The sequence below is a fragment of the Octodon degus genome, unplaced genomic scaffold (assembly GCF_000260255.1).
Source record: "Octodon degus isolate 3935 unplaced genomic scaffold, OctDeg1.0 scaffold00118, whole genome shotgun sequence".
Taxonomy (NCBI): Eukaryota; Metazoa; Chordata; class Mammalia; order Rodentia; family Octodontidae; genus Octodon; species Octodon degus.
Window position 1 is genome coordinate 493,343 of NW_004524694.1, and position 26,525 is coordinate 519,867.

The 26,525-nt window shown below is 49.1% G+C and overlaps 1 protein-coding gene across 1 annotated transcript in view; it reads left to right on the plus strand.

Annotated features, from left to right (window-relative positions):
- The window catches only part of Matn2 (matrilin 2), an 86,908-nt gene that overhangs the window by 56,711 nt on the left and 3,672 nt on the right, over positions 1-26,525 (plus strand). Inside the window, exons 7-14 of the mRNA XM_023699948.1 lie at positions 648-770; positions 3,364-3,483; positions 3,622-3,744; positions 14,079-14,201; positions 16,128-16,250; positions 17,856-17,978; positions 22,591-23,004; positions 26,052-26,204. Coding sequence (XP_023555716.1) covers positions 648-770; positions 3,364-3,483; positions 3,622-3,744; positions 14,079-14,201; positions 16,128-16,250; positions 17,856-17,978; positions 22,591-23,004; positions 26,052-26,204 — 1,302 coding nt within the window. The remainder of the gene's footprint in view (positions 1-647; positions 771-3,363; positions 3,484-3,621; positions 3,745-14,078; positions 14,202-16,127; positions 16,251-17,855; positions 17,979-22,590; positions 23,005-26,051; positions 26,205-26,525) is intronic.

Sequence of the window (26,525 nt, forward strand, 5' to 3'; positions counted from 1 at the left end):
TGTCCTGCGGCACACCTTGCTGCTGAGTGTTTGCTGAGTTCACTGTCTTTCCCTCTCCGCCGCGGAATCCTCTCTGAGGCCTCTCCACCTCTGCTGATGCGCCCAGCCTGGCCACCGCTTACGGCATTCTTGGCTCCATCCTGTGGCTTGTAAGGCCCTGCCCAACCTTTCCTGCCCAACCTTTCCTGCCCAGCCTGCTCCATTCTCTTACTTCAGCCTTCATCTGCTCCTCTGCCTCCCAACTGTGTGCCCCTGTACCCCCAGGCTTGTGTTGTGCCCCAGTCCTTACTCTCTGCTCCTTTGGTCCCCTTTACCTGTTTAACTCCTCTCTTTGAAAAGCCTCCGGCTGGCAGCACTCATTTGGGGAAGACGCTGAGTCCATAGATTCAGCAGGCCCTCTTCTTTGTTGCCTGATGACCTGGTTCCCTTGTCTCCTCACCAGGAGGCGCAGACCTTTTCCTATCCCACACACCTTCCTGGATGCCTGGGCCCCGATTGCTAATGAATGAGTGATCACTTTCTGCTTGCCTGGGCAGGGAGCAGCGTCAGCATCTGCAGGGGCCCTGAGGAGCCCGGGCCTGAAAGAAGCTCTGACCTTGTGATACAGGAAACTCCAAATGACGCAGGGCAGCACTTTCTCCCCACAGGAATCAACTACTGCGCGCTGAACAAACCGGGCTGTGAGCACGAATGTGTCAACACGGAGGAGGGCCACTACTGCCGCTGCCGCCGGGGCTACACCCTGGACCCCAACGGCAGGACCTGCAGCAGTGAGTGTACTTTAGGGGTGCGGGGGCGGATGGACACAGGCTTCCCTCGCCATTCTGGAGCTCCCAGGTTTCCTGTGGGTCTGTCTTGGTTTCATCACCTGTAAAACAGAACTGTTAAGTCTACCTGCCTTATGGGTTGGGTTGTGAGGATTGAAGGATTCATATATCTAATATGCTCACACAGTATTTATTCTAGCCCTCAGTAAATATTAGTATTATTAATCTTAGCTGTTGGAAGCATGGACTGGGTCAGGTAGGCCTGAATTCAAGTCTAAACATTCTGCTCAAGTGACTTTGGGCGAGTTGCTTCTTTCAGCTTTGATTTCCTATTTTAAAAAGTGACGATAATATTAGTCTTGGTCTTCCAGGGCGGTTATGGGAAGTAACTGGGACCATTTCCATCACTTAGCCTCATGACTAGTGCAAGGTAAACATCTCACTAAGGACAGTGGCTCACACATGGGGCAGATAAGAGTGACCAGTGTCCAGGCCCAGGTTGGGACAAGAGGTTGGAAGGGCTGCACCTCAGAAGCAGCAGCTCCCGGGCTGCTCTGAGGACAGAACTGAGAGACTCAGGGTTTTATGAAGCCTTTTTTCACATCCTGTGTCAGAGCCCACAGAGCCGTACGTGATGTAAGCACATGGGAACTTGCAGGCCCTGCCAGCTGGCTGGTCCTGTTGTGTTTTATGAGACACAGGCTCCACGGCCCAGGCCAGCAGGGTGGGAGCGCACAGGCACTGTGCCTGATCCCTGTGACCATGTTACTCGGCGCTGGGCTCAGTGACACGGCCTGCAGAGAAGAGGCCCTTTGTGTGGCTTTCTGCTAGCCAGTGCACATCTGCTCCAGCGCTGGAGACAGAGGAGGATTGAGGAGAACAGTGCAGCTGTTGAGCATTTGGACACTAAATTGCCAGGAAAGGGGGCGGTTTCACAGCTGGAGCATGAGGTCCAGCGCCGTCCTCAGGAAAACCTGTTCCCCTTCAGTCTGTGGAGGAAACACAGTCCTACGACGAGGCTTTCTGAGGCAGATCTCCAAGGCCAGCAGCTTTCAGATGAGGAAGCTGGTGAATCATCCGGGCTGTGCTGTGCATTAGCCAGCGGGGAGCAGGGGTGTGTGTGTGTGTGAGTGTGTGTGTGTGTGTTGCATTCAGCAAGGAGGGAGATCTGGTCATGACAAATCCCAGCCAACCCTGCCTTTTTCCAGGAATGTGGTATCTGCCAGCTACTGGTCCCGGAAAATTTCCTGAGGGTAGGCATGACTTGGCTAAGCCACCTAGGCCACCGAGAGCCAGGGTCTGCCTGCTTGTCTCCCAGCATGGGGGGCTTGCAGGGGCCCAGAGGCTTGGCTAAAAGACATAGTGACCCTCCATTCTTTCTGGAGTCTGGTCAGCTATAAGAAAGTGTAACAGAGGCCACTTCTATCTAGAAGTCCCTAGAGAAAGCCAAGGTCTTCTGCTCCCCAAGAGGGCTCTGGGAGCCCCAAAGCACAGTGACAGCAGAGCCTTAGGAGGCACTCAGCCTGTGTAGGTAGGTGTGGCAAGCACTTTCCATGACCAACTTTCCTGCACCTCTCAACAGGCCTGTGAGCCACCCATATTCTTATCCCTTTTAAAAATGGGAAAACAAGGGCCGGGGAGATAGCTCAGTAGAATAAGCGCTTGCCTGGCAAGTGCTAGGTCCTGAGTTCAATCCCTGTTTTACAGGTGTTTGCAACTAGGTTGCTTCATGAGAGAAAGTTCTAGAAGGATTGGTTCCAGGGCCCACAAAAATGAAGAGCTCAGTTGGTGGCCCTTGACAAGGCTTGCAGTATCTGTGCAGTCTGGGGTATACTTTCTTCATCCAGGAAGTCTGAGGCCACCTGTGGGCTGTCTGTGGGAGCCGTCGGCCACAGCTGTGTGTTCACTGGCTTTCTTTCTCTCAGTCCAGGGCCCAGCTGTATGGTTTGGGTGCCAGGTTGGGCCACACAGGTCGGCTTGGGATTTGGTTTGTTTTCCGAATCTGGGTGTCCCGATTAGGAGGATTAAAGAAAAATCACAGTCTTAAATTTTCAAATAGAAATGAAAATATACAGTGAGTCCTTACACAGCACTACTTGCTAATAACCCTAAGCTCTTGTGAAGTGGTTGCCGAGTGCCAGCTGCTGTTCGGAAGGCCTGCTCTCTGTGTGTCACTGCCTCCATGTCTCACCACAGTCCTGTCAGAAAGCAGCCAGCCCGCATCCTTCCCATTGCTCTAGTCAGGAGATGATGAGAAGCCACACAGAGGCCGCGTGACTGCCTGCGTCCGCAGCTAGGATGCAGGGGAGGTAGGATTTAAACCACGCAGCCCTATTCTTAAGCACCACGCTCTGTGATACGCAAATCACACCTGCCCTCAGCATCTGTCAGCGCAGACACAGCAGATTCTACATGCAGGGCCCTGGCCAGGGGTTCAAAGAGGTGAGGAGAGAAACAAGCCAGGCTGACTCCCCAGAGAGATGGTGGTGTGGCGCAGCATGTCACCTTCCCTTCTAAGCAGGCTTCACTTTCCAGCGCCCTTGGCTAGGAGGGCCTTGCTCCCTCGCCCTTGGGCTTACACGTGTGACCCACACAGGGGTGGACCACTGCGCACAGGACCACGGCTGTGAGCAGCTGTGCCTGAACACGGACGAGTCCTTCGTCTGCCAGTGCTCAGAAGGCTTCCTCATCAATGAGGACCTCAAGACCTGCTCCAGTGAGTCCCCTCGGTGCCTCTCTCTAGGGAGAGGCACTCTGCCAGGGACCGCATGCCCCCCGGGGTGGCGGGCATCCTCCTAGCCCTGGGCCTCCCTGATGGGGCCCCAGGGACTTCACCTTGGTCTTGGCTTTGCAGGAGTAGATTACTGCCTGCTGAGTGACCCTGGATGTGAATACACCTGTGTCAACACGGAGAGATCCTTCGCCTGTCAGTGTCCTGAGGGTCATGTACTCCGCAGCGATGGGAGGACATGTGCAAGTGAGTCCCATTGCGTTCGAGGTCCTGGGACAATCAGGACATGGCTTGGGTGTTTCGCAGGTGCGAGTGTGGCTCTGCTGCCAACATGAGCCTGGCCTGGGCCTGGTGTCTTCTGTCTGCACTGGACCCAGCCTGTGGGGACATGGGTGACTCTGTCTCTTAGCTGTTTGAATCCTGATGGCTGCTTTCCTTTTGCCCCCAAACGTCCTCTCACTTCCAGAAACAGCCTTGGCTATTTCCACAGAGGCCTTGCTGCAGTTGTAGAACCAAACAGAGCCCTCGATCTTAATACACAGCACTGTCCCCAATGTGGCCTGTCTCCACCAGAATTCCTGTTCTGATATGCTATGCCGTCATGGCCGCTTTGAGAGAGAAGCCCTTCAGAGGGCATGAGGTCTTTCTCAGGGGAGTAGGTTAATTCTGGAGGGAGGGTAGGTGATAGAACAGGTTGTTAGAAAGTGGAACTGGTCCCCTCTGTCCCTTCCACTCACAAGCATTTTCTTGCTGTGTACTTTTCTGTAACAAAACAAAGGCAACCACGGACCTTGCCTGGAGCAGCTCTTGACCAACCAGCCTCTAATGCCAGGGGCTTCCGGATCCTCTGTCCTAAGTCAGCCAAACTGCCCTATTCAGTTGGTTGGTTAGTTGGAAACAGGGTCTTGTGATGTAGTTCAGACTGGCCTTGAACTCGCTGTGTAGCCCATGCCAGCCTTAAAACTCGCGGCTACCCTCCAGCCTCAGCCCCTCGAGTACTAGGATTGCAGGTGTGCGCCACCATGCCCCACTGGCGTTCAGTTATACAGCGACAAGGAAGGCACTGAGACCCTCCGCTCTGCACTCTGACAGCGGCCGCCTGGTCACAAATAGTCATGTGTCCGCTTGCTGACGCCCACCAGCTGCACGTCAGGCACTATGCTAAGCACCAGTGCTGTCGCAGATGGAGAAACCACAGCTTTGATGAAGAGACTGAGATCACCTGCTGTCAAGCGAGGCTTCTCGCCAGGTGACTACAGTCCTCTGGGCAGAGCAGTCCTGAAACATCTGGAGCCTGCTCCCTGGCCCGTGCTGCGTCTCTCGGCACATCCCAGCTTGGCAGTGACGCTGTTAGGGCGTTTCTTTATAACTAATCCTAACTCCTGTCTCCAGTAAAAACAAACAGAAGGTCCCACACCCCTTTCTTCTTCACTCAGGAGTGCTGCCTTCTTCGCTGTCCTGCATGCCTGTTTCCAAGGACACCAAGAGAGGCTGAGGAAGGAGGTCTGCTGCAGGTTGGAGGCCAGCCTGGGCTGTATAGTGAATTCAAGGCCCACTTGAACTACGTAGTAAGACTGAGTCTAAAAAAAATAAAAGATGCAGAATGCACCAATAGTTGCTCTGAGAGAAGGGTTTGGGAGCGGAGGGTGTCTCAGTTACTTTTTTCTCATTGTTGAGACAAAGTACCCAATCCCCAAAATTAAGACAGGAAAGGTTTATGTAGCTCACCGTTTGTGGGGCTTTCAGTCCGTACTCGGCTGGCTCCAAGGCAGAGTGGCAAGTGGCAGAGGGCAGCACTTCACGGTGGCAAGCCTGTTGTTTTCAGTCTACCGCCCCAGGGCGGGTGTAGCACTCACACCCATAATTCCAGCATTGGACCATTAATCAATCATAAACTCTGAGTTCACTCATACTGCATGAAGCTTTGGGGGAATATCTAGACACAAACCATAACAGAGGGAAGGGACCCAATGTCACCTTCCCTGTCCTGCTGGTTTCTCCCATTACAGGGCCCAGTTCCTCAGCCACGGACATAATTGTGGCCACAGGTGTGAACATGGGAGGGTGCGTGACGGCCCCACAGGGTGTGTCTGTGCCACAGCGCTTCCTGGGAGAAAACCTTCCCTGTCAGGGCTGGGTGCTTTGATCTCAGTGGACGGCTCAGCATGTCACAGCTCATGCATGGGTGGCTCCCTGCCAGCTGCTCCCAGACGGCGGCCACACCCCTGGCACCAAGGGTGAGAAGAGGATGGCAGTGCCAGGGAGCTCTGTGCTCCCCTGCCTGCTGCAGCAGATACAGGAGGACTTGTGGGCTTCATTCTGCGTCATCTCTGATGATTCCTGCCCTTCCGTTGTCCTCTCCCTCCCTGGCTGTGAAAATCAGAAGCTTACAAGGTGGTTGCAGGATTTCTAACATCCTCACTGAGTGCTCCAAACACACATGGCTCCTTCCTTCAATTCCCTGCTCCCACTGTCTGAGTGACACCTTAATCCCTTTGAAACACTGCCCACTTTCTCATTTAAAGTGTGTTTGTCACTAATGGCACAGTGACGTCATCCATATGCGTAAAGGTCCCACAGTGCAATTAGAAGTGAATCGGGCTATTTCTATGGTCAGGCTGATATAAGAACTTAGGGGTAATCAGTCAGGTTAGAATTACCCTCAGGAACAGGACGTGAGCACCGAGTTTCCCCGCCAGCACTCTCCCGCTAATTGAAGACTTTCTGTCTGCTCTGGGATGATTCAGTCTTGAGGCCTGGTTCTGTAATGGTGGGCTCTGTTTTCAGTGCGGCCACGGCTAACTAGGGTTGGGATGTAAATTCTCCAGCCCTAGATCAGATGACACAGAGCCGGCTGATATGATTGTCATAAGAATGTCGCAACCAGGAGTGGTGGTACACGCCTGTAATCCCAGCGCTGAGGAGGCTGAAACAGGAGGATCACAAGTCCAAGCTACGTAGTGAGACCCTGTACCAAATACATAAAAAGAAAGAAAAAAAAGAAAGTCCTTGGCCTCTATAGATGCAGCTTCCACTTACATCTCTAACAGCAGTGTTCTGAAGAGATCTTCACTTACCTTCTGGAAAGTTCTATGAAGGACGAAGCTGAGACCCAAGCTCTAAAAGTCCTGGGTCAAAAAACATTGTAATCTTGATGCCCATGAGGCACCTGGGGCTCTCCAGGCTCTAGTGTGAAGCCTAGCCTCCCTTCCTTCACGAGTCCCCTGCCCCAGGCTCTGGTTACACAGGGAGGTGTGTGTGTGTGGGGGGGGTCCCTGGAATGAGCAATGGGCTGTCTTTGCTACCAGCTGCAGTAGATGGGGGCTTTCCTCCCCACACTAGAAGTTTCCCTAAGGTGAGATGGACCTTGCACAAAGGCATCCCAGTTCACTGGCCTGTGAGCTCCTGAAGGTCAGAGGTCAGAGGCTGGGTCTCATCTAGAGCCAGAGTCCCAGAGTCTGGCACAAGGGAGATGCTGAACGAGGGAGATGAACAGAAGAGGAAACAGATGGAGACCATTTTGGTCCTGTGGCCCTGGCACTGGGTCCACTCCCTGCTCTCTAACCTTCAGTGACTCCCTGTGATCTCCAGGAATCCATTTTCTCTCATACTCCTCACTTTGGCCATGTGGAAGGACAACCTCCTCCTCTTCCATCTCCTCCTCTTCCTCCTCCTCTTTCGCCCAGTTCCAGGTCTTCCCTGAAGCCTCCTGTGCTCCAGCCATAGTGGGGAGTTCTCTATTTTCTGAGCAGGCCCTATACCTTGTCATATGTCCACTTAGGTCACCTCTTCCACCCAAGCTGCCTGCAGAAACCCAGCCCATCTCCAGCGTCACCCCTGGGGAGAGCTTCTTCCCTCCCCTCCTACTGGGTAGTAGTATCTCCCTTCTGCTCCAGGCTCACCTAGGACCTGTCCACCTGCTGTCCAACCTGGCCTCACCTCTGCACAGATGTGGGACATGGCACTGCAAAACATAAACAACATGGAACTGGGAGCTGAAGGCCAGATTTAAACCTGTGGCTTCTATCATGGGCAAGGAACTTGGCTTTGAGTCCAGTTGCTCATCTGTAAACCAGCAATAGTCATTCCCGCCTGTCTCTCAGGGCCCCTTTGCGGTACAGGGAGAGATATCCAACAGAACTTGGATATCTATACCTAGAGAGTATACCTATAGAGTAATGTTAGCCCTTGTTAGGGTCTCATTAATTAAGGTCTTCCCTCGCAATTCTCAGACTACCACATAAAGGAGCAGCCTAAGAGAGTTCCCTGCCTTGCCGCCTGGAGACCCATGTCCCAGGGCCAGGGCTGCTGACCTTGAAGGAGCCCCAGTGTTATTTAGGTTTGTATTCAGATGCCTCCCCCACAAGCCTCACGTGGTCATAGGTGAGGCTTTTCAGAGGTGGTGGATCTAGAATGTGTGATGCTCGAATTGATTCATGGTGCAATGCTAGACTCAAGGGCACTAGGATTAAGAGTGTGAGTGCTGGGCTGGTGAGATGGCTCAGTGGTCTAAAGCACCTACTTAGAACAAGCTTGGCAAAGCACAGTGGACCACGTTCAATCCCCCAGCACCACATGCCAGCCAGCACCGCCCCCTGGTGGGCTGAGCTGGCCACACACACACACACACACACACACACACAAATAAATAAAATTTTTTAAAAAAAGAGTGTGAGTGCTACCCCAAGTAGCCTAGATAGGCTATCAGGGATAGAAACTGCTGTGTTTGTCTTTTGTTGTTTTGTTATGTTTTACCTACCATGAACTGGTTTTCCTTGGTTATGCCTGTGGGCCATGCCACCCTTAGAGCCAGATTATTATGGATTGTACTCTCTACAAAGCACAGACAGCCCAAGGTTTATTTGAACTAAATAAACCTTTTTCCTTTTAAATTTGAGTGTTAGGTATTTTTTTTCTCAGCAGTGAGAGAAAAGTAACCAAGACAAAATTTGGTACCAAGAATGAGGTCATTGCTGTGAGTGTACCTGGACATATGGTTCAGGAGCTTTTAGGATTGGCTTGTGGGGAGAGTCTGGAAAGCTTTAGAGATGCTAGCTAAAAAAGTAGAGCTGGAATATCTGATGCTGTACTTGATAGACATTCTGGTCAGAGTTCAGAAGACCAGAATGCTGATAGAAATTCTGCCAGCAAAGATCAGGCTCAGTAGATTTGCGCCGGGAAGAAAAACTGAAATGGCTATTGGACTCCAGATGAGATATATGCCTTGGCAGAAAGTTTGTCTGTGTTTTGTTCTTGTCCAGAGACTTTACCTGAGATGGAGATTAAGAACAGCAAACTTGGGGCTGGGGAGATGGCTCAGTGGAATAAGCACTTGCCTGGCAAGTGCAAGGGCCTGAGTTCAATCCCCGGTTCCGCAAAAAAAAGAAAGAAAGAAAAAAAAAAAAAGAACAGCAAATTAATTAATCCACCAGAAGAAGTGTCAGGGCAATCTCATGTTGAGATAGTGGCATAGCTACTATGGGGTCGTTTAGCCACGTTTATGTTGACAATTGAGAACAGAATGGTTCAAAACACTGTGAGTTTGGCCAGAAAGGAAGCTTTAGTAAAGTTGAGGCCTTCAAAGATAGGATGGAAGAGAAATTGATCAGTGAAAAGATTAGCAAGGAGAATCCAAGTATTTCAGAAGAGGAGAACGTAAAAGATGCCTGAGGACATCACAAGAACCAGCAGGACTCCAACTTTTGCAGCCTCAGAGTTGCAAAGGTGAAAGAATTTGCTTTGAGAAGACAGCCCCAGAGCACTATGTTCGAGAATGGCTGTGGCCTAGAGAATTTGTTCCTTGAGATTGGGTGAAGAATGCGCAGTGATCCAGGCAGTCGACCCCCACAGCCAAAAGAGAAGGAAGCGTGGCCACTGATCCAGCTGATGGCAGACCTTGGCTTCATCCATGTAGAGCTAGTTTTAGGTGCATGCAGAATGCAAGTTTTATGTGATCAGAAAGGCTTCCATCTAGATCTCAAAAGAAGACCCGGGAGGCCAAGCAGTGTGCTTCTGGGGGCAATGTGTGATAGTGAGTGTGAAGCCAAAGGTGCAGAGGAGACCCCAAAGTCTGGAGAAGCCAGGATTTTGGTCATCTGAGGAAAACCGCAAGGAAGAAGCACAGCCAGCCCAAGAGAGAAGCCATGGGAGCTACAACCACTGGCAGTGGTAGAGCCACCCAACCTTTTTAGAGTTCACAAGTTGCCACAGATTGCCGGGGATGCTGGAAATGGAGCTGTGGGATTTAATATTTGCTCGGTTGGAGTTTGGTCTTGCTTCATTCCGATTCCTTGCCTTCCCCATTTGTGACTTTTGGAATGAAAATGTCTAGGATATGCCATCAAGTGTTTTAAGTTTTTAACTTCCTTTCCATTTGTATAGGATTTTGCAGCTAAGAGTTTGTATTAAATCTCAGAGAACACTTTTTTTTTTTTTTGCAGAGTTGGGGATTGAACTCAGGCCCTTGCGCTTGCCAGGCAAGCACTTATTCAACTGAGCTATCTCCCTGGCCCCTTAGAGGAGACTTTGGATTTGGAATTTTAAGCAATGTTGAAACTGTTAAGACTTTGGTAATTCTTGGAGCTGGTCTAAATGCCTTTTGCATAAAAGGATGTACATAAGCCTTTGGGGGACTGGGGTGAAACACTGTGGAGTGTTTAAATGCCCCCCGCCCAAAAAAAACCCAGCTTTCTCAGAGTCACAGCTGAGGCATTTTGAGAGGTAGCTAGATCTACAGTGTATAACATGGGGATTGATTCATGGTGCAATGCTAGGCTCAAGGACACTAGCAGGTCATGCTATCTGCTTCAGGGAGCCAGGACAGGATATAATGGATAGAAAGAATTGTGGTTGCCCCTTGCTGTTTTGTCTATTATGAACTATTTCCCCTCTGCTATTATATTCTCTCTGCCTATTATGGACTGAAATCTCTACAAACTGTGAGCCAAATAAGCCTTTCCCTTTTTAATTTTGAGTGTTGAGCATTTTGTCTCAACGTGTAGGAAAAGTAACTAAGACACCCAGGGAGATACCACCTGGAAGGGGACAGACCCAGGAGCCCAAGAGCTGACCTAGGGGAGACCTCCCTTCCTGCAAGGCCCTGGAGGACACTGTCAGGACTGCGTCACAAACCTCAGTGCTCCTGGATCCAGCTGGCCATACTCCAAGTATGGCTGCCACAGACCGATCGACCTGCAAAGGCTTGTTCAGGCCTGCGGCCCCTGACTTGGCTTCCCAGGCTGAAGCCTCCCTGAGTAGGCTTGGCAGTGTTTTGCTCTGGTTGGCTGCCATGACAAAATACCATAGACGGCGTATTGTCTTCTAACCGCAGAAATCTGTTTCTTAGTCCTGGAGGCTGAAAGTCTGAGATCAGATGCTAGATCAGGATGCTGAGTTCCGGTGAGGTCTTTGGTCCTGGCTTGCAGGCAGCCAGCATCTCTCGCTATGTCCTCATGTGGCAAGAAAGAGAGCTAGAGGACACAGGACACAGCACAAGCCCCGCAGGGTCTTTTATAAGGGCTCTAGTCTTGTTGGATCAGGGCCCCACCCTCATGGCCACATCCAAACCTAATCACCACCAAATACCATATGTAGAGGTTAGGTCATCAGTGCAGGAATTTTGGGCCTGAGGGACACAGTTCGCTGAGTAGCAGGGAATAAGGGAAGAGAAGACCCCTGTGGGACAGAAGGAGCAGTAGAAAATTTCCTTTGCTTTTGTGCAAGGGAGGGAGGAAAAGGATATCCTCAAGCTGCCTGGAGGTTGGTGGCAGAGCCAGATCTATAGCCCAAGTCCCTGGCATCAGATCTTTTGCTCAGAGCAGGATGCCCTTAGGAAAGTACATCTCAGTTCAGCTCTGCTTGGTTTACGAGAAAAAGCTCAGACAGAAGCGGAGGGGACCAGCCACTCCCAGTTTGATGGTTAAAGAAAAAGTCAGGATACTGTTTCTCACTCTCTGCCAGCCTTTGGTTACCTTATCCCTCTGGGGTCAGGATGGCTTTAGGAGCGTACATGGAGCCCCAGGCCCAGGCTGGCTGTCATTGCCACCAAGGTGGTGCTCCACAGCTGCTGCCCCATGGATGTGTGACGCCCCAGGTGTGGGAGGCACAGCCTGTGTCAGATGCAGAGACACCCCAAACCTCGGCTGTGGCCTGAAACTCTAATCATCCTGACCACAAATTGCAGAGCCAGCTCGTAGTGAGGGTTTAAGTAAATTCAGGAGGGATGAAAAGCCCTTCTTTGAGTGGTTTCTGAAGACAGTGGTGTTGCGTATCAAAGGTGATTGGCTTTACTTTTAACTACATGCCCTTTGTTTCTCTTCAGAATATTTTTTTCTTGTCTGGGAATCAAGCTTGGGGCATTCATACTGAGCTGAATCCCCAGTCCCTTTTCTTTTTTATTTTGAGACAGGTTGTAGCTAAGTTGCCCAGGTCAGACTCCTTGAGATCTTCCTGCCTGAACCGGAATGCTGGGACTCTAAGCACGCAGGGTGTGGTGGATGCCTGTAATTCCAGCACTCAGGAGGCCCAGGCAGGAATTCAAGGCAGCCTAGGCGAAACAGTGAGTTCAAGGCCAGCGTCCACTACATAGCCAGACCCTGCTTCAAGAAACCAGAAAAAAAGAAACCTGCTAAGTTAGGAGGATAATTTCTCACACAGTAGAGAGCAGCTGTGTAATAAAATGATTATTAAGCCTTTTAGTGCTTCTTTACATGAATAAAAGCAAATACAAATATATATTTTTATTTCTTCAACTTTCTTATACCATGAAAAATATTGCACTACATCCCCCGTTCTGTGCTGTTTCTTGTCCAATCCAGTTTCCCAGCTATCTCTTCCTAGCTTTTCTCTTCAGAGCTGTGTAAAGTTCTGTCAGGTGGATTGTGCTGCAACTCTGCAGCTGGACATCTGGGTTGTTCGAATTCTTCCCCTGACCCACAGGGCTTGGGACACTAGCTTGAAAGGGTCCCTTGACAGGGCTCACAGCACTGCGGCAGAGGCCGCGGAAGTGACGTTGTGGGGTGGAAGGAGCCTTTGTCCGCGGCCAGATTCTCCCACATAGGGCCAGGCACCCCTAATGTGCCTGGAAATCCTGTACCTGTTTTGTGTTAGCAGTCATAGGATGACTGCCCGAGCTGGAGAGAGCCTCAGCTTTTATTGTCTCTTGCTTACATGTTCTGAGGAGCTGAGAGCCAGGGAGGGGAGAAAAACCCCAAAACCTCGTCATAATGTGACTTTAAAGCACACACTTAACAGAAAGCCCTCCTGAAGATGCATCCTGCGGGCCGGCTCCCCTCAGCCAGCCTGCAGGGAAGCGGCCCCACCCTCGCGGGATACTTAGTTCTGGGGCTGTGGGCCCAGGGCGTGGGGTGGCTCCAGCGCACACCCGCGCCTGCTGGGAGGGCCACAGGGCAGGGCCGGGAAGGCGCTCAGAGAGGCGCTCGTGGGCTTTTGATCCTCGGATGGTGGAGGGTCAGGGCCCGAGAGCAAAGGCTGTTTTATGACCCTGGAGGATGGAGCGCTGTTGCACATCCCCGCTGGGGGCTCCCCTCCAGGGCCGGCAGTGTTCTGATCACGCGCTGTACTTTCCACTGCGCCAGGACTGCCCGAGCCATCGGAAACGCTCTGCATCAGTAATCAGGCCAGGATGTGCTCTGAGAGCAAGTCCGGTCCGCACCAAGAAGCCAAGCGGGGCCCAGTCGGGTCTGGCTGACTTCTGCAGTTACAATGTCAGTCACCAGGGCTCTCCATTATGGGAAGATCTGGGCAGCACTTCTGCCCAGAGAAAGAGGCAAAATTGCCTTCGTGTCTAGAAGCTGACTTTAGAATATAGTGATGTCAGAAAGGGGAGGGGGGAGAAAAAGCGGGAGGACATTACTATCCTATGGTAACACGTTTAGTCTGGCTTTGACATGCACTAACAACTGAAGCAGGATGTGGCTGCACAGGCCCCTAATCCCAGCACTCCAGAGGAGGCCGAGGCAGGAGGAACATTTATGTAAGGGCCAGCCTGGGCTATACAGTTAGGAGCCCCTGTCTCAAAAAAATACATAAATAAAAACTGTTGACTGATTGAGTGGTTAGGTTATCCAGTGTGACATACGCACACATACACACATGGGTAGATAAACTGATCTTATATAACCAGTGAAATTAAACTTATTTTCTAGTATTTATATACCATTTGTTTTTCCTTTCACAATTTTTTTTTTTTTTTTTTTGAGAGAGAGAGACTATGAAGTTAGGCTGGGGTTGAAGTTATTATGTCACCTCAGCTGGCCCTGAACGTGCTGTGATCCTCCTGCCTCAGCTTCTCAAATTGCTAGATTTCAGGCCTGTGCCACCACTCCGGGCCTGTCTTTTCCTATCTTTTATTCACTTCTCCTGAGGGGCTGACTGTATTGTTTTATTGTATGCATTGTGTATGGATGAGTCCTTGTAGACGCGGCTTCTACTCCAAACTGTGCTGCAGACACGGGTACCATTTTTATTTGAGGTGTCTGAAACCTCTTTGTGAATGAGTATGTCTCTCAGGTACAAATCATTGTTTATTTCTGTTTCTGTCATTCCAATTTGATCCTCAGAGCTGGACCCTTGCACTGCGGGTGACCATGGCTGTGAACATTCCTGTGTAAGCAAGGAAGACTCATTTGTGTGCCAGTGCTTTGAAGGGTTCGTACTCCGAGAGGATGGCAAGACCTGCAGGAGTGAGTGTCAGCACCCCGGCTCCTGATCACGGGCTGCGGCAGCACGCTGCCCCGGGCTCGCTCTGCAGAGGTCAGATTTGCGCTGCCCAGCGCCACACCAGCAAATGCAAGGTGGGATCCTAATGAGATCCCGAGACAGGAAAAAGGACCCAAGGGAAAACGAAGTAGATGTGGTCCAGGGCTATTGCTCAGTGATGAGAGCGCTGGCTTAGCATGTACAAGGTACCACACACACACACACACACACACACACACACACACACACTCACACTCACACACCTGAGTATAAACCAAGTTGGGACATCAGCTAATAATATTGTGTCAGTCTGGGTTCATTCCTTATAATAAATATACGGTCTTACTGTAGATGTTAATAATAAGGGAAACTGAGTGTACGGCATATGGAAATTCTCTCAATGTTTTTATAAATCTGAAACTGTCCTTAGAGCCAGCCAGATGACTTGGCAGACTAAAGCGCCTGCTTAGGCAGAGCGCAGTGGTTGGGGTTCAATCCCCAACAAGCTATGCTGTGCCAGCCCCACCCCAGGGGTCTGCTGAGACTTGGAATGAGCCTGGGCGTGGTGGTGCATACCTGTAATCCCAGTACTTGGGAGGCTGAAAACAGAAGAATCACTACGAGTTCAGTCTTTGTAGTGAGACCCTACAGACCCTGTACTAAATACATAAAATTTTAAAAACCAAAACTGTCTGACAAGTAAATTCTAGTGATAGGGACAGCTCACTGTAGAACACATGCTTCTCATGCACAAGGTCCTGGGCTCAACCCCCAGCACCTACATCAATTAATAAATAAAATATATTTAAAAATAAACAAGCAAAAAACTAAAAAAAAAAAAAAAAGGGGGGGGAGCAACACTGGACTCGCTCCCTTCTGTGCTGTGTGGCAGGAAAGGAGGAAGATATGCACCAGAAGTCCCCAGTCAGTCAGCCTGTAGTTCTGCAGTTATTAGCTGAGAAAGTTGCTCACCCTCTCTGAGCTGCTGTTTACCTATTTTTATTTATTTATTTATTTATTTATTTATTTATTTGGAACAGGGTTTCGCTATGCAACTTGGACTCATAGTGATCCTCCTGTCTCAGGCTCCCCAGCGCTGGGATTACAGGCATGTGCCACCATGCCTGGTTTTGATGGCCACCATGGCATGTGGTACGGGGGATGGAACTTGGGTCCTTGTGCTTGCCAGGCAGGCGCTTAGACTGCCAAGCTATCTCCTCAGCCCTACCTATCTTTTATAATGTTAATGTTATTTCTGGTGTACACATCCGTCCTTGGCCACCTGCTGAAGAAGCCACCCTTGTTTCAGAAAGCAGCGCCTCTCAGACAGAGCATGACAAGCCTGCCAAGGACAGGAGCACAGTGACTTCATTATTGGGCTAAATCTCAGTGTGGTGTAATTACAGGCGTGTGTAACCCCGAGCAAATGATTCCCATCCGTATCAGTTCAGTCTTCTCAAGTTTCTCAAAGCTCTTTACAAAAAGTAACTTGGGCCAGACATGGTGACTCACATCTGTAATCCCAGGGTGTGGGAGGCTGAGGCAGGAGCAGCCCTGTGAGTTCAAGGCCAGCCTGGGCTACACAGTGACGGTTAACACTACTGGAAGGAAAGATGAGTAACAAATTATTATTCTGACTTTCCAGACAGGTATACTAACACTTCAAGAGCTTAAGTGATTCTCCAAAGTCCAACATTATGTAGGGACAAAGTCAGATTAGACTTCAGTGCCTCTCCAGCTAAGTTAGAGATGCTGGTAGTGAGAGAGGTGGAAGGGTACTCAGGAACCCTCCTTCAGCTTACCTTTCTGCTCAGACAAAACATGGAAGCAGCCTTGACACACGGGCCCACAAGGCCAAGACCCTGTAAAACTTAAGTTGGTGCACTTGTTCTGTCTGCTGTCGCCCACAGAGAAAGACTTCTGCCAGGATGTGGCCCACGGCTGCGAGCAGGTGTGTGTGAGCAGCGACAAGTCATACACCTGCCAGTGCTTGGAGGGCTTCAGGCTCGCAGAGGACGGCAAGCGCTGCAAGAGTAAGGAGCCTGGGGGTGGGTGAGGGTGGTTTCCATCTGTGGACTCTGGCAATTAGGCATTTTCATTTAGTCTCTAAAATGCCACCCTACAAACTTCTTTCTTGGAGACTGGATCTTGCTATGTAGCCTAGGCTGGTCCCAAAGTCTCATTGACCTGTCTGCCTCAGCCTCCCAAGATTATAGGTGTGTACTACTACATTCCACTTTAAAATCTTCCTTTTCACACTTGTTAATCAGCATCACAAATTGCAGTTCCTACCTTGGCTACCCTGAAGTGTTTCCCTAAAGATTAGGTTGACCTTAGTCCCTTGGGAATGTCTCAGGGGGTCCTGAGTTGCGGGGCACTTTGCCTGTCCCATGTTGGCCCTGAACATAGCAGCCATGTGGATGCCACGGGCTAGGGCAGTACCCAGCCAGGCAGTGCACAGAAGTGGAATCTCTGCCAGAGCCACCACACACAGAAGAAGATAATTGTAGGCTTGTTCTTCCTGGCAGACTTTACAAGTGAGGGTAAAGGGGACAGGAAGGGCCAAGGGATTTTTGTGGGTTTTTGAAAAATCCATTCTTTTTTTTTTTCTTTTTTTGGTGGAACCAGGGATTGTACTCAGACCCTTGCGATTGCCAGGGAAGCACTTATTCTACTGAGCCATCTCCCCAGCCCCTGAAAAATCCATTCTGTCACTTACTTTTTTTTTGTGGAACCAGGGATTGAACTCAGACCCTTGCGCTTGTCAGGGAAGCACTTATTACACTGAGCCATCTCCCCGGCCCCATGTCATTTATTTTCCTAAGTCATACATAAGAGTCTTATTAGAAAATGTATTAGAGTCCTGTAGAAAATCAGATATTGTGTTGGAGGTGGTGGCACACACTTGTAATCCCAGCATTCAGGAGGCTGAGGCAGGAGGAGCCCCTCAAAATCATAGCTACATAGAGTTCAGGCATAGCAAGATCCTGTCTCAAAAAAAAAAAAAAAAATTGTGTGTGTGTAGATGTGTGTGTTTGTGTGAAGACAGAAAATAATAAGGAAAAAAAAAAAGAAAAGAAAATAATAAGGAACTGGCTCATGGGCTTGTGAGGGCTGGCAGCACAGTCTTGAGATGCAGAGTCTGCTCTTCTCAGAGAACTTTGGTCTTCTTCTCTTGACCTTCAACACTGAGGTGTATGTATCATTACCCTCACAGTACATAGCCAGATGTGGACATGCGAGCTCAGAGAGGGGGCAGTGGAAGTACACAGGACAGGGCACTTTTATCCACGGGGGATTCTGGCTGCCCAGCTTTCTTTTGGGAATTCTGACAGTGTCTTACTTGCTTTTGTGACGCTCTGCCTCAGTTGGCCAAATGGCCCTTTTTTAGTTAGGGCAAAAGTTCGTTTGCGTTTTCCAGGTGGTGGTACCCACCTGTAGGCCTCGCGCTCAGGAAGCTGCGGCAGGAGGATCGGCCTGAGTTCAAGGCCAGTCTGGGCGACATGGGGAACCCTGCCTAGAGACAGGAGTTCACTTCGAGATGTCCTATTCTAGTGACGCACTTCCGCACCTCTCCCCTGCCGGGCCGCGGCCCACGTCCACACTGACAGGGCCACGTGTCTCCATTCTCTCCTCAGGGAAGGACGCCTGCGCTTCGAACTCACACGGCTGCGAGCACAACTGCGTGAGCAAGGGCGACTCCTACGTCTGCAAGTGCGCCCAGAACTTCATCCTGGCCGAGGATGGACGGCGCTGCAAGAGTGAGTGGTCTGACTTGGCTCTGCCCTCACTTGGTTTTAGAGCAACTGCTTCTTGGGACAAGGCCACAAATCTTTCATCTCTGCTTCTCTCATAAATCTAAGCTAGTGTATGCAAACAGGGCGGAGCTAGGAGAAGGCCTCAGGAAGGCCACGGCAGCACTTGGAGAAACACCTCCAGTTGGGGCGACCTGTGGAATCACTTCCGGTCTGAGGTGACCTCTGGAGGCACTTCCGGTTTGAGGTGTCCAGAAGTTCAAGCAGCTGCTGTGAGCCTAGTCTGGATTAGAAAATCTGGTTGTGAAGGTAGAATTGTGATCTGCACTATGCTGGAGAATTACAGCACAGTGCACCTAGGAAAAGCCCTCAGTACAGGACATAGGACTTTAGGAAAAGAGATGGATCTAAGGTTGGAGCGTTAAAAAACAAAATTTAAACCAAGCATGGTGGTGCACACCTATACCTCCACCACTCGCGAGGCTGAAGCAGGAGAATCGCCCTGAGTTTTAGGCCAGTCTAGAATACATAGCAAAATCCTGTCTCTAAAAAATAAGCAAAATATTTTAACCATTAAATAGCAAAAAAAAAAAAAAAAAAAAAGGAATCATTTTATAATCTCGGAACAGAAAAGCTTGCAAAATTTAAAAGCCTTGAAAAGAGAAAATATGTCTTGATTAAAACTATGATACCCTTTTTTACCCACAAGTTATCAGAGATTGAAAAATGTGATAATTCCTTATATTGGCAATGGTGATGTGGTAGTAGGAAATTATAAAGTGATCAGTGCGTGTATAGCTAGTGCAGATTTTAGGAGGCTGATTTGGCCATAATTTCAATGCAACTCCAGATAGGAGCATGTGTTCATAAAGCCACATACTCAAGCATATTTTTGTATACCATTATTTCCAGCAGCAAAAAACTGAAAGCAAACTAAATATCTGCGCTTAAGAGACCAGTTAAATAAATCATGGTTACCTACACAGTGCTGCTATTAAAAAGAATGAAGTAACTCTAAAGAGACCTCAAGTGTGTTTGCTTCTTTTGTGGTACTGGGGATTGAACCCAGAGCCTTAGCACTTGAGCTCTATCCCCAGCCTATTTTTTAAATTTTGAGACCAGATCTCACTAAGTTGCCAAGTTGCCCAGGCTGGGCTTGAACTTGGGATCCTTCTGCCTCAGGTTCCCAGAGTGCTGCTGTGATTATACTGGATGCTGCCTTGCTTGGCTTTCCTCCAAGACATCTGAAATGAAAGAAGCACAGTGCTAGGGGTGGGGGAGATAGCTCAGAGCTTAAGTGCCTGCCTGGTAAGCACAAGGTCCTGAGTTTTGATCCCTGGTACCAAAAAAGAAAAAAGAAAAAAGCACAATGCTCCTAAGCTGATGTGGTGATACATGCCTGCCTTAGGCATTTCCTTGTTCAGTAGCACAGAATCAACAACTTGAGTGGTGTGGACAAGCCCTTGGTGGAAAAAGGGAAGAACCCAGCTACCCCATGCACACACAAACACCCAGTTACATTAGCGTGCTACACTGGCCAGGCCTAGAAACATTTGCCAAAGTGTGCGTTTTTACTTGCTTATACAGTTGTGCTTCACTGTGGAAGATTAGACACATAAAAGAGAATGGTATAATAATACACCGAGCACTGAAATGAGATCAGCCACTTGGGGGTCTGGGGATTTTTCTTACATAGCCCTTAAATAGCAGTCTGTCCACGCCCAAACTGCTAAAGTGTTTGCATGAAGTTTTTCTCTTTTACTGTCAACTGAGTTGCCCCAGAAGCCTTGGTTAAAAAGAATTCAGTGTTTGTTTGTTTGAAGCTCTAATGGTATGTACTTAAGAGTGTCCCACCGACTAGACCCCACCTTGTCTCTTCCCCTCTCAGTGAGCACAGAGCACATCAGATGGTAGGCTGTGCAGTGTGGGGCACGCTGTCTTGGTCACTGTGGCAGTCCTGCCACATGTACCGACTCACACAAAATCATGCCTCTCATTCACTCTCTCCACACAATACGTGGCTCCCAGAATTTAAAGGAGATTTGTCTGGGCTCGAAGTTTGTAGAGGGTCCAGTCCACAGTCTGCTGGTTCCAAGGCAGAGTGGCCTGGAAGAGCGACATGGGCAGGCAAGGGAGCTGCTCACCTAAAGCAGGACAGGAAGCAGAAAGTGGAGGAGGAGGAGGAGGAGGAGGAGGAGGAGGAGGAGGAGGAGGAGGAGCAGGCAGAGAGGTACAGCCTCCTAGGCCACAGCCAGTAACTGCCTCTTCGACTAAGCCCCAACTCCTACCAGCAGGGCAGCTCTAAGGCCCGTAATACAGCCATCTTCCAAAAGCCATACTTCTGAGTGCTCCACGATCTTGTGGGACAGCCGATATAAAGTGTCACAAAGTGCACCGTAAATAAAATTGTGGTTGAATAAATTAATAAATAGTGTCAAGATATTCAGAGAGGGCTCATAGGAAAGCTCTGTGGAAGAGCTGACCTCTGAATGCCAGTGCTTCAGTGATGTCAGCCTCCTAGAGCAGTTGCATCAGCTCGCAGCGATCAGGTACAGTGTAGGACTGTGTGTTACATAATTGGAACATCTGCTGTGTGTGTTTGCTTATGAAAATTACTATTTTACCAATTTGATCAGCCAAACATAAATAAAAATGCATTTGAGGGCCAGGGATGTAGCTCAGTGGCACAGTTGCTGCCTGGCAAGCTTGAGGCCAAGATATATATATATATATATATATTTGTTGTTGCTGTTGTTTTATTCATTTATTTATTTTTGGTGGCATTGATATGGGGGAAGTGAAACTCCAGACCTGAAAAGTACCTGGTATGATTTTGTGTTCTCTAAAACCGAAGAATGAGTTTTAGAGACAGATTAAGAGCAGAGTGTTGGGGGCTGGTGAGATGGCTCAGTGGTCTAAAGCACCTACTTAGAACAAGCTTAGCAAAGCACAGGGACCACGGTTCAATCCCCCAGCACCACATGCCAGTCAGCCCCACCCCCTGGTAGGCTGAGCTGAACACACACACACATAAATAAATAAATAAAAATTAAAAAAAAAAAGAGCCGAGTGTTTACTGGGGGAAATAAAGCTCCTGTCTGAGAGAGTGAGAGAAGGGGGGCTGAGCGGGTTGTTCCCAGGAAGCTGTCTCTTCCAGGGACTTTCATAGAGTAAAACCATGCAGTGAGGCAGGTCTAAAGTGGAGAACATGGCAACTTGCTTAGGTGGGCATGAGGTGGGACAAAACTGTGGTCAACCAATGAGATTACAAACACCATCGCTCAGGTAAAATTGATTAAATCCAGTACCAAGTGAGGAAGTGAGTCATGTAGCAAGCAGGCATGAATAGCGCACAGGGTCTCTTACTGTTGGGGTTGGGTTAATGACTCATTTGGGACCTTTCAAGGTGATTGATACCTATTTAGAATATCAATCCCTGATGACCATCCCTAGGGAAGTATGTGGCTGTATTTGATTACTTTTCCGAGTGCAAAGTCACCTTGTCTTCCATATTGTCCTTGAGGGCCTGGCCCTCCCTGTCTGACTGCCTATAATATTTCTATCTAATTTAGCTGCCTGCAACAGCACTAGGGATTGAATCCAGGGCCTTTGCAGAAATGATCATTGTTTGCAAACCATACATACCTTTTTTTTTCTTTTTTTCTTTTTATGTATCTGGAACAATATCCTCCTGTTTTCAGCCTCCCCAGCACTGGGATTGCAGGCATGCACCACCAGGCCTGGACCCTGTCTCTGGCTCAGTTAGCCCTGGGGGCGGGGCCAGCGCAGCATGTAGGACTGGGGATGGAACCCTGGTCCCTGCACTCGCTGAAGCAGGCCCTTAGACCATTGAGCTATGTCGCTGGCCCCACACACCTCTTTTTGTTTGGTTGGTTTTATTTGATATGGTATCTCACTAAATAATTTAGGCTGGGCTTGAATTCACTGGGATCCTCCTGCCTCAACCTCCTGAGTGCTGGGATTACAGGCATGTGCCACCACAGAGGACTGCAACACCTCATCTTTCTAAAAAGAAAAGTAAAGGTGCTTCTCCAAAGCAGTTGGGAGCTGGGGAGATAGCTTGGCAGCCTAAGCGCCTGCCTGGCAAGTGCAAGGACCTGGGTTCTATCCCCAGTACCGAATGCATGCCCCGCTGGCTCCAGAACCCCAGGTGTGGTGGTGCATGCCTGTAATCCCAGAGCTGGGGAGGCTGAGACAGGGGGATCACTATAAGTCTGCATAGCGAGACCCTGTAACAAATGAATAAATAGGGCCGACCAAATAGCTCAGCGGATTAAAGTGCCTGCTTAGGCACAGATGCAGTGGCCAGGGTTCAATCCTCGTTTTGTGGTGCCGGCCCCACCTCCAGGGCGCACTGAAACAGAGATTGTGACTGGGCATGGTGGCGAGCACCTGTAATCCTAGCACTTGGGAGGCTGAAAACAGGAGAATGACTATGGGGCTGAGCTACATAATGAGAACCTGTAGACCCTGTACTAAAAAAAAAAAAAAAAAAAAGATTTTTAAAAAGCAGTTGGGCCTCCAACTGAGCATCATTTTCCTCTACTTTTATGTACAGATGATATTGAATTATTTAACTTGCCTTTCACTCACATAGGATGCACCGAGGGCCCAATTGATCTGGTCTTTGTGATTGACGGATCCAAGAGCCTCGGCGAAGAGAATTTCGAGCTCGTGAAGCAGTTCGTGACCGGAATCATTGATTCCTTGGCCATTTCCCCCAAGGCCGCCCGCGTGGGGCTGCTCCAGTACTCCACACAGGTGCGCCCCGAGTTCACCCTGCGGAGCTTCCACTCGGCCAAGGACATGCGGAAGGCCGTGGCCCACATGAAGTACATGGGCAAGGGCTCCATGACCGGGCTGGCCCTGAAGCACATGTTCGAGAGGAGTTTCTCCCCGGCGGAGGGCGCCCGGCCCCTGTCGGCACGCGTGCCCAGAGCGGCCATCGTGTTCACCGATGGACGGGCCCAGGACGATGTCTCCGAGTGGGCCAGCAAGGCCAAAGCCCACGGTAATGCGCGCCTTTACCGTGCCACGGCACGGCCAACTTTACCACACTGCCACCTAGAGGCCGTAATGGGACCGGTTTTGAGGCAGGCTGGCCTTGAATTCACTATGTAGTCCAACCTGACCTTGAGCTCATGGTGATCCTCCTGCCTCAGCCTGGGATTACAGGAGAGCTAGCGCCAGCTTCCGCAGCTTTTTTTTTTTTTTAAATACTTTTATTGAGAAACAAATAGCAATGAGACAGTTTCAAAACCGATTAGGGCAGTTTCAATAATTAATACATTGCATATTGTCTTCTCAGTGGTTATTCATAGTACAAGATGCAGACATGATATCCTGTCCACAAACACTATTAGTATAAATCTTTCTATTCATTGAATTAAGACAAAGTAGCTGTATATCTATCCTATTTGGAATATACAGGTACAAAATGGTCTATCATCTGTATTCCCTTTTTTTTAGTTTTGTCAGAGATGGGTATTCCATTGTCATTTAAATATTGTAGGTGCGTGAATAGAGCAAAACATTCCAATATAGTCCAGTAGTCCATAATAGTAGTGGGTTTTCCGTAGGACTGGCAATGTCAGAAGTTGTTGACCTGAGCCTTTTACAGCTCAGCATATTAATATGGCTTTACTTTTTATGCCTTGTTTTTATACTTTTCTGCTGGATGGTTAAGACCAAGATAAAGCAAGACCTATATAACAAGAAATGTACAAAAAAAAAAGGGGGGGTAATAAATGAAAAGAGACAAGAAAAAAAATGTCATAGGACTGTCCCGCTACAATGCTGTATATGTTTAGATTTCTAAATTTCTGTGTAAAAATATGTAATTGTTTATTCCTATTTTTAAAATATTTTTCTTCATATTCTGTAGTGACTTAAACTTTAACATATCAATACTTGATGGAAAATACCTGTTCCATGTTATGTCTAAGATGTTTGATATCCAGACAGATAGTGAGGTTAAGCTCAACTGCCTAATAATAATAAGCTTCTCTTTTGGAGAGTTAACAACTTAAGTTTGTAGACCATAAATTAGAGAAAAAGAAGGGCCACAAGGACAGCCAACATTTTGGCCCTAGTCTTTCAAGGGCAGTGAATACTGAGGACATAGGAGAACCTGTACTGTAACATCCCGTAACTCAGTTGTTTCCCAAATTTTCTGATCAAGGAGATTATGGGGCCAAAGAGTAAAGTGATCGATGATGTAGAGTGTGCCTAAGGAGAGTCACGTGGAGAGAAAACATTCTCTCAGGCTTTCACAGAGAGCACATTGGCCAAGCAATGGCTGTGACTCATCTACATGGCTGACACTCACAAAGGATCTATAAACTGTGGTACAGGGTTTCAGGGTATATTCTGAGGGGATTTGACTGACCTTGTGAGATACAAAAGAAGCTCCTTTTGTTTTTAACCAGTGCTCTGAGGGAACACTGAAAGCCCAGCAGCTGTAAACAGAGAACTCTCTTGCTAGCGCAGCAAGTGCTGGTATGACAATGGGAAGCGACAGTGGCTTTCTAAAAGGGAACCCAGAGCCAGGAGGGATAGGGAGACAGTGAGTGAGCTCTGAGCCCCTGTTGAGGCATGGTGCTCTAGCCGGCCCTTTGAGGGAAAAGGAAGGGGCAGACCAGGGCCTCCGCAAGACTTCCTGGCCAAGAGCCTGACCAGGAAGACATGTGACAAAACTTGCCAAGTCAGAGAGCAGGGCTGGGTGAGCTCTGTTCCTCCTTGGGGAAAGCCTGGCTAGAACTGACTTAAAGTTCTCTTTGTGACACTCCATTTTATGGACCTTGCTTACATTGCTCTTCAGTCTATTTTCCTTGCCGAAGGCAGTGGGAGCCAAGAGTGCATCCCTGAGTCATCTGCAGATTGTAAATTGCTGTTCACACTAGACAGGCCTGCTGGAGCTCACGACTAACCAGCCCATGGTCCTGGGGCCTGCATTCTTCACAAGTATTGCAGGAGGCATCTTTTTCTACAGAAATAGTGGTTCATCCTTTATTTGACTCATTAGAACAAATCTACCTGAGTGGGGGCATGGTAGGGCACACCTGTAATTGCAGTATTGGGGAGGCTGAGGCAGGAGGATCACTGTGAGTTTGAGGTCATCCTAGACTACAAAGCAAGACCTTGTCTCAACAGAAGACTAATCTACCCTATTCAGATTTCCACAAATCATCCAGATGTAGGTGGTAGGAAAGATAGGTATCTGGTTCTTGACTCAGGAAAGCTTATCTGGCGTGACATCCTCTTGTGCCTTTACTTATTCTGACATATTGGTGATGTCATGTTCAAATGGTTGCTTTTTAGGGAGTTGTGCATGAAGCCTCTAGGTTCACAGAATATGTTGACTTGGCTATTTGACCTGACAGATGGAAGAAAGTGTCACCTTACCCTTAGCCTTACAGGCCATTTTATGTTCATTAAAAAATGTAGGCTAATGAGTTGGCCAAAATATCTGTGCTAGAAGATGTTGGCAGGAAGAGTATACAGAGATGGGGTGGGTGGGAGGTAAGGATTTTGAAAAGCTTTGGGAGTGCTGGAAATCTACAGTTGCTAGTTGGCTTTGTTCTTTTTCTTGACTGGGATTTCTAACAGTTTCGAGTTGCCTCTTCATCTTGGGGTCTGGCAAGATTGTGCCCTCCTGAGAGAGGTGGCCAGAAGCAGCTGCTCTTGGCCCAAGGCCACTTAAGGTTCCTAACCCAGACCTTTGAGAAGAGGGAACCAGGCTATAAGGGCATGAATTGACCTCCAGCAGAGATTTCTGCTTTGGGGCACCTAGGAAGGTGCCTCTCCTGCTCATTCGGATTGGCCAGTGCAGGGCAGAGCTGTAGGCGGGTCCAGAACAGATGGGGGCTCTGCATGCCTGCCTCACTGGGGTACCTTGCCTCTCTCTGGGATCCTTGTCCTTCATTCCTCATACCAGAATAAAAATGGTGGGGGATATGAAGAAAAGGGTGTTGGGTGTTGACAGGGACCCTCGCATTAACCACGCACTGGGGGTCTGGAAAGCAACCCTGCCTTATTCTTAGTTCGCTCCACCCCTAGGTATTGAGATGTACGCCGTGGGCATAGGCAAAGCCATCGAGGAGGAGCTGCAGGAGATTGCCTCGGAGCCCACCACCAAGCACCTGTTCTACGCGGAGGACTTCAGCAGCATGGGTGAGATCAGCGCAAAGCTCAAGCAAGGCATCTGTGAAGGTGTGTGGGGCCAGGGCGGACTCAGCTTGCAGAGTGGGGACCCAGTCCTTCAGTGGTTCTGTGTGCCTCCCTGGTGGCTAGGGACCGTGACAACTGGAGATAACACATACTTGCATGTGACAGATGTTTTACCATGAGCATCTTAGCAAGAAGCAGATGTTGTGTGACTCAGAACTACACACATTCTTACGGTGTGCATGCAGTTGGACTGGCGGGGGCAGTCGTCCTTGCAGGGTCACTAAGGATAAAGAATTCCTCCCTGCGGGGACCACTTGTGTTTGCACAGTACCAGGCTGCCCTTCTCAATTCAGCACATAGCAG